Source organism: Jatropha curcas, chromosome 2 (genome assembly GCF_041381405.1).
Source record: "Jatropha curcas cultivar XTBG-Jc1 chromosome 2, XTBG_Jcur_1.0, whole genome shotgun sequence".
Classification (NCBI taxonomy): domain Eukaryota; kingdom Viridiplantae; phylum Streptophyta; class Magnoliopsida; order Malpighiales; family Euphorbiaceae; genus Jatropha; species Jatropha curcas.
The window spans coordinates 19,116,709-19,133,887 of NC_143152.1; the positions used below are offsets into that span (position 1 = coordinate 19,116,709).

A 17,179-nucleotide genomic window follows, 5' to 3' on the forward strand; every position below is an offset into this window, starting at 1 on the left:
TTGAAAGCAATGCGAAGAGTATAAATACAAATATGTCTTCATTCTTTTATAGCAACAATAAAATTTCATTTTTCGTTAAGGCTCGTACTCATGCAGAATGAACATAAGCAGATTTGATCGTGGCCTATGTTAGCGCCACCCCCATCACATACTCGTGGCCTATGAAAGCACCACAGTGGCCTATGAAAGCACCACCCCCATCACACAATCGTGGCCTATGAAAGCACCACCGTGGCCTATGAAAGCACCACCCCATCACACAAATAAGCGCGTCCGCCTATTTATAAGGGCTGATAACCCTAGCATATGATCATAGCTTCACAATAACAAATCCATCTCATCATACCACGTCTCAATCATGCATAGTAGAGCCCAAATCAAAATCATTCTTTCAGAAAAGCAATAATTCTTAATCAAAACCTCTTCATTTCTTAATACTCATCAATTCAAAATTTTTACTCAAAACACTAGAGATATATATATATATACTTAATATAGTATAAAGTACATAAATCAAGAACCTTGCAGCATTTTCATAAACTTGACCTTTGCAGGGTTTTTAACACATAATTTGAGTTATGGGTCTCCAAATTGAATGAAATTAGATTCATTAGAAAGCTAAGAAAAAATGCTACAAATGTTCAGAAGGGATCATAGCCCAGATCAAAAAGTAAGATAGCAAACAAAGGCTCAGAACACAGTCCAATAGATTAGACCTAATTCAGCAGAACCAAGTCCAATGTTTCTTGAATTCCTACTTCACCAAACACTCAAATGAAACCAATCTAGAACGAGAGAAGTCTCAAGACACAGGGCAACAACTTTTATGAAGAACTCAGAACCTAATCTTGTCATTATAGTGGTCAAAATGGGCACTCAATTTTGTAATGCATGTGGCCCGACACAACAGAGTCAATTTGGGTGTTTCAGCCATAAGTTGAGCTATGTATCTCCAATTTGGACACAAGAGGATGGGTTGGAAAGATAAGAAGTAAAGCTACAACTTTTATGCAGAATATAAGATGTATTTTGCCATTTGAGTGGTCAAAATGGACAATAATTTCGGATATACAGGTAAGACACCATAACAGAACCAGTTTTGGTATTTCAATCATAAGTTGAGCTACAAGTATTGGAATTAGACATAAGAATATGTTTTGGAAAGCTGAGAAATAGAGCTACAACTTTCATGAAGAAGTCAAAAACAAATGGAAAGTATAAAGGGGTCAAAAAGGAGTTTCAATCCCACGACTGAACATATCTCACATTAAAATTCAGCAATTTAACCAAAACATACAAAGTTCCCAAAATATATTCAAAACCCTAACCATGTAAAAACAACTTAAACAAGTGAAAGTATTATTGCACTAACCTTAATAACAAGCTTGAATAAGCTTGGAAAGCCTTACTCCTTGGCTTTCTCTTTACCCTTTGAGGATGGTTCTCCGACCTCTTCAAAGTATGAGAAATCAACATTAAAAGCAAAACTTGACAAAAGAAATAGTTGGAGCATGATTTAATGCATCAATAACATGTCTAAACCATGAATTCTACTTAACAATTCACAAAACTCAAAAACCATAACTTACTTGCTTCAATGGTAACTTCACTTCTCTTAGCTTTTGATCACCAATCTCAATTTCTACTACTTAATTCTTAAGAATTAAGTCCTATTCTATGGTTTAATTAGGTAGTTTGGTGGTAAATTTGGAGGTAAGAAAATGAAGAAAATGAAAGAAGAAGGAAGGAGATGGAAATGGCGTGGAGAAGAAAAGAGAAGAAAGAAAAAAAGTGTTGTGGTGTTACTTTAAGGTGCCAAAGTCAACTTTGACTTCCAAAATTCATGCCAAATGTGTGGCTAAGATCAAGTCCTAAGTAATCTCATCCAATGGCTCTAAATATTCCTCAAATAATTCTCTTCTACTTCTTATTTTACTCCACCAATTAATTAAATTAACTCCACTAAAATAATTCCTCATTTATTTCTTAATATACCAAACTAGAAATATTATGCATTTAATACATCAACTCTCCAATAATATTAGTTCAATATTTTCTACCCACCTAAATCATGCAAACATGCTCCAAAAATAGTAAATAAAATATTAAATATGCATAGTAATTTTTTCGGACTAAAATAATACCAAGTCCCGGACCGATGGTACTATTCACAGACTGGTAAATCACTATTACTGACACTAAAAGAAAATCAGTCTGTTACAGTATTTTTAACTTTCGAAAGATGGGATTTGAAATATATTTTTCTCTCTTAAAATTTCAAGAAATATTATTTTAACAAAAATATCTTCTTTAAGTAGATTATTCAAAAAGGCTAGAAAGATGATTTTGATTTTAGCTAAAATAGGCATAATTTATCTTCCTATTTCAACAAGATGAACTAAACCCAACTAATTTGGCTAACTTACTATTCTCATTGTCTTCAAGTAACCCTGTTCATCTTCATTTGGAAAGCCTTCAAACCTTAATTCAACGAGATCTTCTCAATTTAATTTCTGCAAAAGACTTCTAAGAAAATACTATATAATAAATTATTTCAATTTATTAATTTTGTTGATCATCAAAATTAGAGATCGTAAAAGCCCTGGAGCCAACAAATATATTATTATGGGTATCACTCTTGATTTTGAACTCGGATTAATTTAATATATTTGTTTGAGTGAGGGAGTTTAAGTTAATAGTAAGAAAAATTACTATTATTATTTTTAATATTTTTAAAATTATTTCTTTAATTGATAATAAATAAAAATGCATTAATTTTGATACATAACCCTTTTTTAAAAACAATTAGAGAACTCGTAAACAGTAGAATAAACTTATTGTAATTATTGTTTTACTTTTTATGTAAATTTTGAAATAATTGTAAAATCTAAAAAACAAAGGTTGAAAACGTTAAACTACTATGAAATTATTTGACTAAAAAATTATTAGAAATTATTAATGTTTTTTCATCAAAATCAGAATATAAGATATAATTATAATCAATAATAATTTATAATTATCGAATAAAAAAAATTTGTTCGACACAACTATTAAACTTAATAAATTTATATAAGTGAGGAAATTTAGATTAAGCTAATCCAAGATCAAGATTGGATTTCATATTAATTTATTTTTTATTTACAATTGAAATTTTAATTATAATTTAGGGTGAAATGGATACAAATGTCAAAATAGCATGAAATTAATAAAGCATTAAAAATGTCGGTTGGTTTCAATTTAATTTAATCCATTTAGTTGGATTTGAACGGATAAACACACGTATTGAAAAGCACCTACTACGCCCGAGGGAGAGAGTAGCATATTATCATGTGGGTAATGTAGGATAGGGCTACGGAGTCGAATGAATATAAAAAGCAGAATAAGCATTGTGTCATCTCACATCATGGCTTCCGAGAAAGAAGCTGCCCTTTCAGCTACTCCCTCAGATTCTCCTACCATGTAATCTGCAATTTCGTTTTTTCTCCTTTGAAACTCAACCATAAATATTCTTTATTTCGAGTTTCAATTAGTGCAAATAGATCCCGATTCCTTTTGTTTTTCAATTTTTTTTCCGTTTTGTATGCAGATTTGACAAGATCATCAACAAGGAAATACCATCAACTGTTGTGTATGAGGATGATAAGGTACTTGGGTGCCACTATTTTGTCTTGCTTTGTTAGTTTTGCTATTTTGATCCCCATTTTCTTTTAATCTGTTTCTTCTGTCAGGTCTTAGCTTTTAGGGATATATCTCCTCAAGCTCCTACGCACATTTTAATCATTCCCAAAGTCAAGGATGGCTTAACTGGACTTTCTAAGGTACCTCCCTTGAAGCATTAGCTGCTCTGATTTTTATTTTGAAAAAAAAAACATAAATTGGTATTTGTCTTATAGTCAAAATAAGACATCTATCTTGTCCTTAAACTTCATAAACAGATTGGGCATTCGTCCAAAATAACATCCTAAATTGATTGAGAAATCGGGGATCAATTTATTTTATTCCTTTTTTTTTTTTTTTTTTTTTTTTGAAAAAAATTGGGTAAATCTGTAATTTGTTTTAGCTAATAATGATATTGCTCTTCAGACCATGTTGAGAGTCATGAGTCATTACAACTATCCTATTTGTTTACTTGTTTTGTGTTTTTAATTTTTTTTTTTTATTGTTTATTCAATAATTTTGAGAAGCTCAATTTAGGCCTGTACATTGTCATAGAAATAGCATAAAACCAATGTCTTACCAACTTTAAGCTAAAGGACAAATGAAGTGTCTTGACTAATCATATGGTTATAAGTGAACTCACAATTGTAATAATAATGATAAATCTTTCAAATGAATAACATCAATAACTTCAATGATAGTCAAGAATTTTTCGGTTATAAAAACTTTAAAATCATAATTTTAAAATTGTGCAATGTGAGTGATATATAACTAAAATGGGTAAAATCATTTGCCGTCATTATTTTTTTTTTTTTTTTTGGTATAGGCTCTTTTTGGGCAAATCTTAGTAATGAATTTTTTTGTTTTTGCCAATATTAGTGTTTCTTGGTTCTTTATAAATATTTATTGATCTTAAAATAAATAAAAAGCTTGCTCAATATGTTCAGGCCTGAATTTTTTTGATTTTCAACTGTGATATCACAGACCTTTTAAGTGAGCTATTGTGCACATAAACTTCACGATTTTCCCAAAATGTGCCTTGTATAGAATTAATTCTCTCTTCCCACTAACAGAACTTCATACCTGTTTCAAATTCTGATTTACCTACTCTCTTTCAACTCCCACATCTCATTTTTCTTAAATAGGTGCGTATATGAACTGTGCTTCTGATTCCTAATTGTCCAATTTCACAAGTCCAGAAGTTCTGAGAACAAATTACAGAAGTTGTGAAAAAAAAGAACTAGAAGACCCAAAATGATTATCAGACTTTCTAAATTCCCAAAATTCATAAAATACCTTCACGCATTTTTTTCAGAGTGCAAGCAACAGTCTGTAGAACACTAATTCTAATATTCTTAACTTTACCTCTAATCAAGGAAACAGCAATTTAATTACAACTCACATGAAATGAAGAAGATAGATGGAATTTATAGTTTTGAGAGTTCAATCATGGGCACTGTACAGAGAGATTAGAGGATAAGACGTTGGATCGAATGAAGAGGGAGGAGAGAACATGCAAAAGGCATGCTTGAGAGCTTATAATTAGTCAAGGATTCATCATGCAATCTTATTTCTCTACATCTTCTACTTGATCATTGTTGTCCATGACTAGGGCTAGAAGGGGGGAGAATGTACCTAGTAGGTTATGCGTTGTCAAAATCTTGGGTGAACAAAAATTCTTGTGTGTGTGTGTGAGAGAGAGAGAGGGAGAGAGAGAGTGTGTGGGGTCATAGGGAGACTGTTACAAGTAGAACAATATTTAAGCCTTAATTCCATACAATTTGGGTGATGAAAAAAACCTTAATTGCATACTAGTTGGGGTAATGAAAAAAATATTGATTTGACCATGTTGAGTCTATAACATTCCTGAACTGATTTAGGCAACAATCATATTGTTATTTAATTCTGGGACAAGGACTTTTAAGTAATAGTTTTAAGTTTAGAGATGATTATGGACATTAATAAACAAGTTCAAAGATGAAAGGCAAAATTTACCTTTGGACTGACGTTGGTACAGTTTTAAGCCTTTCATTAGCCACAACATTTGATTTTTATGTGAACAAACTGTCACGTGCTTCTATCAAGTCTTTGTAAAATACACATGTAAAAGGATTCTTGTCTGTAAGCTGTCTATTTGTTGTTCAATAGAGCAATTTTGGGGGCTCTTCTAGTCCCTGTGGAAATTCATTAATATCATTTATTTATAATGTGGGTTATTTTATGCGACTTTGTAATTATTTTTCTGTGGCTGGCTGCTTAGGCTGAGGAGAGGCATTGTGACATTCTGGGTCGCCTGCTATACACTGCCAAGCTCATTGCCAAGCAGGAGGGATTAGAAGATGGTTTTAGGATTGTGATTAATGATGGACCAAGTGGATGTATGTGATCTTTTCTATGGTTGTTGAATTAAGAATAATAGCTGTTAATTGAACTCTCAATTAAGTATGTTTACTCTGCATTTTAACTGTTTTTTTTTTTTTTTTTTTTTTTTTCTTTTTCTGCAGGTCAATCTGTGTATCACCTTCACATCCACCTCCTAGGGGGACGTCAAATGAACTGGCCCCCTGGCTAAGATGGAGTCATCATGTGACTGGACAAATTTCAATGGTTATAATACATTGCCTTGTGTCTTAAATTGTACTGAACTAGTATTTCAGAAACAACTAGCCTGCAAGTTACAATCTTGCATGTTGTTTAAATAATGTGAAAAGTTTTTCATTGAACTGGTGTACCACCTATGAGACAAGGCACAAAACAAAACCTCTTTTGAGGAACTCAGTTTGAAATATATATATATATATATATATATATATATATATATATATATTCTGAGCGCCAGACAAATTTCTGCTGAATTGCAGATCATTTTTAGTCTACTTATTGCGCATATATATGCATTTTATTTCAGAAAGATGGTTTTGCAACCCACTTTTCCTTATCTGTCCAGGACAAATCTTTTTTTCTAGGTATATTTCATCCAAGTTTGAATTTGTCAATATTATATGTTAATGTCCTTTAGGTTTAGTTTATATAGAGCATATGTCGGTTAATTATCATACCTAAATATAATCTTAAAATTATGTCATGATACAATGAAATATGACATTTATAGTAAAAGCTTGTATATGATTCTTTACGACTCTTTGACTTCATACATGATAATTCAATTTTTAGACAACACTATGAATACTGCATCGCCATTGCATATATATGTAATTATATAAGATACCATAATAGTATTTATAGTTTGATAATGTCATTTAATAGAATTTTGGCAAAATATTTGTTACCATACAAATAGAAATGTTTTTTCAATCAAATAAGATTGAAAGTTCATATATGTTCTTTTTTTTAACAATATAATTTTATTAATAATTCTAAAATAATTTTAAAAATAATAATAACAATTCATATAATTATTAATGAAATTAATTTTATCATTAATTACTAGATAATATGGAACTTTATATTTTTTTTTAATTTGTATATATACTAAGTGGCATGTGCATCCAACGTTATATAGTAAACGCTAAAATTAGTGCCATATCTATTATTTTAAGTAATTTACTTATTATAATTTTATAACTCATTATTTTAAGTAAAAGTTAATATTTTATCCATTTAATATCTCAATTAAAGTTTTAATATGAATGTATGAAAAAAAAAAGTCTTTTAATTTGAATCTATTAAATATATAATCTTTCTCAAATGAAAATGGGCAATAAATAAAATCAAAAGTAATTTTTGTTATTTTTTTTATCTTTGAAATTTTAATTTGAGTCTATTTCGAAATTCTTCTAATGATTTTCACGTAATAATTTGAATAGATATGACATTTATTGATCAATGGATTAAAAATAAATAAACAATATGAAAATGAATGAAATTAATAAAGAAAGTTAACCTTTAATAGTTTTTTATATATAAAGCAAATAAGTGAAAATAGGTATTTGCTTAACCTTCACACTCTACTAGGTTAAACTATCCATTTGTATACCCTTAACAATTACATACAACTATAATTCTTATATTCCTTATCATAATTAACTGAGATATGGTGATTCAGCTTATTGACCTGTAAATCATTATCCTCTTCAAGCAAAATTATGCGAACCAACCCATTTAAATCGTCTATTAATCATAAATAACTATTTATACATCAACCAACATGAAATCTTGAAAATATACTCATTTATATGTGTCATTCTAATACAACACAAAAACTCAAATAATTGTCGCCAACTTGTAGAAATCGAAGTTTTATATTACACTCATGGATTAAACATTAACTAACTAATTCTTATATTACAATTTCAATATACTACCAAGCTACAATTTACAAAAAAGAAAAAAAGAAAAAAAAAATTGAAATAATTGCTGCCATATCCAAAAGTCTAGGCCTCATGACTAAATCTTCATACTTTACACACTAGCTACCTCACTACCCTACAAGCACTTTAGTTTACAACTTCACATACTCGTCCCGAACACTATAATTCAAGAAATCAACTAAATTAATTGCCGCTAGCTCAAAGGAATTCAAAGTCTTCTACTTAATACCCATAATATATCTACTTGTTTTGCACATTTCTTAATAAATTCAGTTTATAACTCATTTAAAATGGAAACAATTCAATAATTCCTTCATAGGATATCAAGAACTTGAGCATATAGCTAAACAGCTACTTTCAACCTAAAGAATGCTTAATTCTTCACAAGGATTTATAATAAATGCAATAATCTAACCATTTCAATACAACAATCAGTTTATATACCAATTTAAAGAGCAAAAATTCAAAAATCCTAATCACATCATCTAAACAGTAGCTAGATATATATAAATTTCTGCAATAGCTTAATTATATACCACAAAATCCTTCAACTAAGGTCAAATTCTTGAATTAAATCTAAGAAGGACAAAATATGGGTCACCTAGCAGAAACATGTGCCGGAAATTGAAGTTTTTCGGTTAGGACGATGGTAAAAATGCTGATCATGCTCAACTCACTCTTTCTCACTACTGCGCCCCAATCAGGTCGGAAAAATGGGAAGGAGAGCAGCCGGAGGAGGATCATTGATGATTTGGAAGACCTAGACCAGCTGGTCCTTGGCTGGCCTCGCCAGAGACGTCGAAAGAACAGAGAGAGAAGGCTGTCCCGATCGACAGAAGCTCCTCTGTTTCTCTCTCGCCCTCGCGCTATGACTGGCAGGTCGACGATAAGGGAAACAGTAACTGGTGGCACGAAGGGGGCTGATCGCCACCTTGCTCTCGTCAAGCGGTGGCCAGAATTGGTGTGGGGACGGGAAGGTTTTGTCTAAAATTTTCTCTCTCCTCTGATGTCGGTTAGGAACTTTCTAGGGCCAGTTCGATTACTGGTTCGATCCGATCTGAAGTTGACTTTTGGTTCCTTGTTTGGTTTAATTGATTACTAATGGTTTCAGTTTGGTTTCTCGGGTTAAAACACTTGGTTTGCTAGCTTGTCTTATATATTTTCTATAAAATTTATTACAAGACTATTTTAATATATATATAACTGTGACTTTTGATTTATTTTTAATAGTTGCATTTTGAAAAATTAAATTCGGGGTGTTTCAGGAACCCGGTCCGGAGAAAAGTTATTTGCGAATCAAAGCCGATAACTGGCGTTTTTGGAACTGATTTTGGTTCAATTGTTTAGGTCTGGTTTGAAGTTTTTCAAAGTCAGACTTGAATTTTCAGGATGTGAAAATTAGGTATTCACATACCTTAATTAAATACTTAGGAACGTAATAAGACTCTTTTTATGCAAAGTCTTACACAATTTTCGAAAATTTTCGATTTTCATATCATAGGAAATTACTCATTTTTGAAGGATTAATTAAAAGCATTTTCTCCAAATTCAAATCACACACTTGGTGAAGATGTGTCATCGCAACGTGAGAATGAGCTTAGATTTATTTTAATTTGCAAAAGTAATTTTCTTTTTATTAAATCTGTTCCATCTACAAAGAAACGACCTTATTTTGAAAGAGGAAAATTATAAAATTTTCTTCGTATTATGTCAAAATTAACTATTTTGTTCCTCCATTTCTTAAAATATACTATTTTGTCCCTATTTATTGATTTTGTCTAACTGTTTTGTCCTTTCAAATATTTTCAATTTTTTACTGTTGAAATTACTAGAAAAGACTAACATAACCCTTAATATATTCCCTCTCCTTCCTATTTGTTCTTGCTTCCTCACTCCCACCTCTCTTTTTCTCTCTCATATCGTTAGATTTTATAAAAAAATAAAAATAAAAACAAATTTGTAAACAAATCAAGAATAGTACATATACATTATATATTTGATTTTATGGAGACAGAGGACGATGCAATAGATTTTTTTACTTTTTCATTTAATTTGAGTAAGAGGAAAAATAATTAAAGAAAGAAATATTTGCATGGTATCCCATTAGAGGGCATCAATTCTTAATAAAAGATTTGATTCACAGCCAAGAACCATTTTAATTTTTACCAAGTGAAGGGTTGTTTTAATCAGGATTTCCTTTAACCATGAGAATGTTTCTATTGGTTGGTTTAAGATATATATGGTAGAAAATGTAAATTTAAGAGGGTGTTTAAGGGTATTTGTGTCTTTTTACAAGTCATTTAATAGTAAAAATTGATTTTTTTTATGGAACAACAATAATATATAATAGTAAAAAATATAGAGACAAATTAGTATATTTTAAAAAACAAAGAGACGGAGTAATTAATTGTGACATAATATAGGTATAAGATTACAATTTTCCCCTTTGAAAAGGATTTTAAGAAAAGTCTCTTACATTGGTAAGAGCGTTTTTGGGAGTCATCACTTTCTTTTAGGGAAAATATTGAATCGATCACCTCTTGGGGAGGTAATTGACTCATTTTTAACTAGAGTCTAGATAAAGAAGTTGGGTAAGACCTCGGAAATGTTCAGGTATCATATCAACCTCTCTCCCTTTTGTGATCTTTGCCTTGTTGATACTGAGTCCATTTTACATCCCCTTTGAGACTGTAGTTTTGCTAAACAGGTCTGGCACTCCTTTGCTCTACTCAACTTCATTAGGTCCTTTGGGACTGGAATATTGACATTGCTGATCATTGGTTAATTAACAATTTGTGATGTGCTAAGCCCTATTCTAATGGTGTGATATGGTCCCTTATGTTTGGCCTCACTTGTTGGAAGCTAGGGAAATGTAGGAATAATGTTATTTTCTCAGAGGAGACTGCCTCAGTTGAATTGGTGGTCCAGTCCATTCTCAGTTTTGCGACTGAGATTAAGTCGACAGCTAACTCCCCTATAAGTTCTCAGGCTAGCATGCTGGCTCCTTGTGAGCAGTGGATTAGTTGGTCCCCTTCATCGGAGAAAGTCTACAAGCTCAACACTGACGGCTCAGCTAATAATGGCCATGCATTTGCTGGTGGGTGGATTAGAGATAGCTCTTCTCGTTGGGTTAAGGGTTTCGTTGCTAATATTAGTTTATGCTTAGTTCCACAAGCAGAAATATGGGCCATCTTGGAGGGTATAAATTGGCAAGGTGTGGCATCTCTAATCTTATGCTCAAGCTTAACACTTAACGGTGCTTAAGATGATTAAAGGTTTTACGCCTGCTAGTGGTGGTCTCCTCCCTCTTATTAGGGGTATAGAACACCATCTGGATGCTGATTAGAGTTATTCCATCGACCATATATACAGCGAAGCAAACTATTACGCAGATGGGCTAGCGAAATTAGTTGTCTCTCATCCTCTTGGGATTCATGAGTTGTTAGCGTGTGAAAAAGTGTCTGCTGTGACACTATCGCGGTCACATTAGCTGATATTTTGATTAGCCTTTTTTTTATTATCAAATCTACATTTTGACCAAGAAAATCTAGAGTTTCTTAAGTGAATGGTGTAGTATGCTTTAAGCATTAATTTAGGGAAACGTGTTCCTTAAATTAAGGAAGTTAGATGTTGAATATAAAAAAAAGCTTTTTGTAATTGATATATATATATAATAAGTTGATCAATGAATATGAAATACAATGCCTCTTAATTTAGTTTCAAGTGTGTTTTGTTCTCACATTCCAACAGTGTGCCTAGTTGACCTGACTAGCTAGGTTCTTCGTGATGCTGTGACTATAGCATACTTTCATGTTTGCTTGTAGTCTTGTGTTTTCTCCTGTTATTACCAAAAAAAATCCTTAGCATCAGTTCAAACAAGTTCAAAAAAGTAATAAGTATATTATTAAATATTAGAACTCGCAAAGCTGTTTGACCCTTCAATTGGCTTGCAAGTGAGAAGATTATTGATTTGCTCCCATAACGATGGTTGCTCTAATTTGTTTTTGCTTGCTTCTACAATTTTCTTTTGTTTTTATTTGATGGTTGTTTTCCTTTTAGTCTCCTTTTAAGAAAGTGAGGAGAGCCATGAAAGCAAAGTTACCAAGAAAATATATAAGAAAAATAACAGAGATGAAGATTTCTCTATCTTTGCACATAAGAGAGTGTGCATGTTGTGGTAGGTCAGGTGTATAAAAGCAACCCCTAGTTAATGGTTTTGCAATTTTTGTGACTAAGTCAATTGAGCAACAGGCTTGCTATATGATTTAGGAGTTTGACCATTTGGTGTTGAAACCCGTTGCCACAGATGATGATAAGATGGTATATAGACGCAAGGGTACGTAAGTGTAAACACAATGTTTGAGGTTTTCCAAGAAATTGAAATGGGGAAGGTAGTCTTGAAAAATATAATGATATCAGATACTCAGACCTAATATTTTTTTTTTAAATTTCACAATCACATTACTTATAGATACATATGGTAAAGAACTACCCTTATATATGTCGAAAAGAGCTGACTGAAATTTGGAGTGTGAGTGTCATTATTATTGTGGTCTTGATTTTAATTTGTTGAAGATGCCATGGATGAGTAGAATAAAGGAAAAGAGAAGATGAGCTGCTAAACTTGTGTTAGTCAAGCACTATTTCACCATTTAAAGAACATGCGGGTTTGTGAATACTCAAATTTTGAGGCTCAGAAAAGCCAGTTTTCCCGGACTGCAAACAGTTCGGCCAAACCAGAGGCCATCTTGGAAATTTACCGGAGGTATGCCAATATGGTACTTAAAACGTCCGGGACGTCGCGAGGATCGCAGAACTGGTCCCGGAATATTTTTTGGAGGTCCGGAACTCCTGAAAAAGCCTCCGGAACGTAAAACTAGAAAGTGCGCCGGCCCCCCTTCACGGCGGCGGTATGCCGCCGGTGACAGCGGCTGCGGCCGCCGGTCCCGGCGGCGGCGGTCGCCGGCCCACGGCGGCCCAGGCCGCCGAGCCCAGCGGCCTAGGCCGCCGAAATAGTCCGATTTTGCCTATAAATTGGCCCTGAAGCCCTCAGTTTTACTCACTCAGTCTCTGTTGACGGACGCTCCTTCTCCCTTACGCTCCTTGCGATTCTTTACTGCTTTTCTGCATTTAGCATAGGATTTTATTATTTTATTGTTGTGATATTTGGTCACTTAAATTAAATAAAATTAATCAATATTCCCTAAACAAGGAGCTTAATTTGGAATTTTCAAGCTGAAGCTAAGAAGCGGCCGTCCATTAAATCAGGTACATAAACTAAACTCTGCCTATTTAATTTTAGCACTTCATGCATGCTTCTCTTCTACTCCTAATAATTCTACAACTGCATAAATGCATTCACGTCATCATTAGGCAAATAAACTGCCTCAAATAAATAAGTTTAGGCTAAATGCCCGGTTAATTAATAATCGTGGTATTAAAGCCTAAATCAGACAATATTGGCTAAAAAGCCTAGTTAATTAATAACTACGGTTTAATTGCCTTTATTTCAAACAGTCCGGTTTAAGTCCAATTAATCAATAATTGTGGCTAGAAGCCTTAATCAATCACGTTTTCGGCAACAAATTGCCTAAATTACACATCAATTTTTGGCAAGACGCCTTGAATTAATCAACATCTTTTGGCAAATAAATTGCCTAAATCAACACTTTTGGCTAGAAGCCTTCAAATCTACACATTTTTGGCTAAAAGCCTTTAAATAAATCAATCTTTTGGCAAACAAATTGCCTAAATCATAAAACTCTTTGGCTAAAAGCCTTAATCCATTTTTGGCAACAATAAGCCCAATCAAACACTTCTGTTTGGCAACAATAAGCCCAATCAAACACTTCTTTTTGGCAATAATAAGCCCAATCAAACACTTCTTTTTGGCAACAATAAGCCCAATCAAACACTTCCTTTTGGCAACAAATGCCTAAAACAACAAATCAATCAAACTTTGGCAAAATGCCTAAACAAAATGCACGAAGCATACACACACTCATGCATTAAGCATACCCATTCAAAGCCCTCTAAAAGAGGCCTATCGAACTACGTTGACTTTGATCTTCCATTCAAACGGAAGTACGTAGGCACGTTCGGGATTTAACCCCGAGCGGTAAGTCGAAATCACTTAAACACTTTTCATTGGTCCAATTTACCTTGCAAAGCATTTACGCATTAGGTTAGTTCATCAACATGACATAGTCTCGGGATCCACCTCGGGTTCGTAGACCATGCCTTAAACATTGGGATAATTAATCTAATAATTAGGTTAATTAAAATTGGAGTCAACTTAGGGTTTTTCCTAGTTTACCCTAAAATAATTAAACAAGGTGGCGACTCATACATTCAGGTGCATTTCTGCCCTTAGTCACATGCATTCATATGCCTATGATATTTTGGGAAGGGGTTCACAGTTTGGCGACTTCACTGGGGACTTATGTAATCTTTTTGCATGAAGTGGACTACGATTGTTGTGTAAACTAACCTACCCTTCTTTAGGGTATTATTTTACTATGCTCTGTTTTGCAGGGTACCCCAACAAAAAAATTAAGTATTTTTTCTTTAAGAATGATTAATAAGGAGAATTTGGACCTAATTGAAATTTACTTTGAATCATTCAAATTTGTTTATTTATTTGCACGATTGAGAATCTTTTTCTCCATTGCATAAAAAATGAATTTCAAATGAATTTCTTCTCTCTCTGTTCAAACTTCTGAGTCTGGATAGCAAGTAGCGCTGATCGGCAGGTCTCTTTGATTATGTCGACGGACAGCCAAAGCGTCCTCCCTGTTACCGCAAACCATCCCTAATCCTTTTGGGGATGGCCCATGAGTATGCGTACCGTTGGACCCACGCGAAACTCTTTGTTTCACATGTGGTTAGGTATATCCATACTTAAGGTTCAAGGGTCCCTTAATAAGCCAATTCTCTATTTGTGTCATAGCCTATAAAACCTATCCTTTAGGACTGTATGCACCCAATGATATTGAATCATTCCATTAAAAATGAATTATGTTGTGATGTTGTGCGCATTCACGCATTCATCCCATACTTCACAAAAAAAAAAGGGTCTGAAAAATGATAAAAAAGAGAATTTAAAAAAAAAAACATTCCATTTCAAAGCTAAAAAATCACATTTTGGTCCTTGAGACCTGGAAAATTCACATTTTGGCCCCTAAGACCCAAAAATTCTCAATTTGGCCCCAAAGGCCCAAAAATTCTCAATTTGGCTACAGAGGCCCAAAAATTCTCAATTTGGCCCTTAGAGGCCCAAGAATACCCATTTTGGCCCCAGAGGCCCAAAAATTTCCAATTTGGCCACAGAGGCCCAAAAATTTTCAATTTGGCCACAGAGGCCCAAAAATTCTCAATTTAGCCCCTAAGGCCCAATAATTCTCAATTTGGCCCATAAGGCCCAGAAGTTCACAATTTGGCCACTAAGGCCCAAAAGTTCACATTCTTGGCCATAGAGGCCCAAAAATTCCCAATTTGGCCCCAAGGACCCAAAAATTTCCAATTTGGCCTAAGGCCCAAAAATTCACATTTTGGCCCCTAAGGCCCAAAAAAAATTTTTTTTTCTTAAGAACTTAGGGCCTTTCGAAAAGTCGAGATGTCCAGTCCTAAACACTCTACCTTACATATCACATCCCATTGGGTCCTATCCTAGGTGTCCTAGCATACCAACATTACCCTACCACATAGGGTCAAACCGTCCCATCTCACAGGGTCAAGTCATTCTTCCCTATACCAACACTACCCTACATTGTTTGGTCATACCACCCCACATCACAAGGGTCAAGTCTAAATACCTTATCCATATACTACCCTACCTCACACTATCTCACATACCCTATGAAAACACCTTATATAGGATAGTCTAATCGTTTTGACTATATCCTTTCACAGGTGCCCCTCCAAAGACCACCTGTACTCGAAACACCAACTGAGCTCTCATCCACAAGTCCAACAACTCCAACTGCACCAATGGCATCACTTACTGACATCCAAAACCTCATTGAACAACTGGAGGCCAGAATGGAGGTTAGAATGAATGAGGCATTGGCCGCCCAAAGTACTGCCCTAATAGCTGAACTAGGTGGTGGTAATGGAAATGGAGCTTCAGCCGGGGGAAGCGGACCAGCTGCCTCCAATTAGGGACCCGGTGCTGCACCGACGTCCTCAAACCCTGCCCTGGATGACATGCCCTCTGGAACTGCTTCTGAGCTGGAAGCTCAGAAAATGAGAGAGAAGCTGAAATTGTTGGAAAAGTCTATTACTGCCCTCAAGACACACAAGGAAGTGGTGGACATGGACTCCTTATCCTTGTTCCCCGAAGCAAGATTACCTACAAAATTCAAGATGCCTAACATGGACAAGTTTGACGGAACCACTTGTCCCAAAACGCACCTGAAAATGTATGTGGGTGCCCTCAACCTGTTTGGCCTGAACAGCGAGCTCCTTGCTCAGTTGTTTCAGCAATCTTTGACTGGTCCTGCATTAAGATGGTTTGTAAGCTTGGATCGTTCCAAAATGAAGAATTGGGAGGACATATGCAATGCTTTTAACACGCAGTACCATTATAATATCGAAGTGGATGTTACCCGGAGGGAGCTGGAAACCACTAAACAAAAGAACAATGAACCCTTCTCCTCGTTCCTTTCGAGGTGGAGAGCCAAAGCTGCTCAAATGATCAACCGACCCTCTGAACAGGAACAAGTTGACATAATAATCAAGAATTTACTGCCTGTCTACCAGTCATAGCTTCAAACACAGTACTTGCCTACGTTCCAATCGCTCATTGCGACTGCAACTAAGGTGGAAGACTTAATCCAGTTGGGTCAACTCAAAGAAGACCCATACAAGAAGCAGAATCATGCTGGGTCCAGTGAGACAAATGAAATAGCCAGTATAATCCCCACGAATCCTTTACGTGTTGGGAATTTGGGAAACAATCAGCCAAGGAGGCAATATACTGATCTCGGCATGCCAATCCTTTTGGTGTTCCGAGAAGCAGTGAAAGCAAATTTACTGAAGCCCTTAGAAGCAAGGCCATTAACAAACCCCCTGCCCCGGAATTTCGAAGCCAATGAATATTGTGAGTACCATCAAGGACATGGGCATAAGACCGAATCATGCTGGACTTTGAAAAACCGTCTACAAGACCTGGTTTACAATGGGTCTATCAT

General features: G+C 34.4%; 1 protein-coding gene across 1 annotated transcript; it reads left to right on the top strand.

Annotated features, from left to right (window-relative positions):
* Positions 1-3,300: 3,300 nt before the first annotated feature.
* On the top strand, positions 3,301-6,380 carry HIT3 (HIS triad family protein 3). Its single transcript, XM_012233045.3, has 5 exons — positions 3,301-3,459; positions 3,587-3,644; positions 3,729-3,818; positions 5,918-6,035; positions 6,162-6,380. Exons 1-5 carry the CDS (start codon positions 3,362-3,364, stop codon positions 6,227-6,229), a joined length of 432 nt encoding a protein of 143 aa, XP_012088435.1. The 5' UTR covers positions 3,301-3,361; the 3' UTR covers positions 6,230-6,380.
* Positions 6,381-17,179: the final 10,799 nt, after the last annotated feature.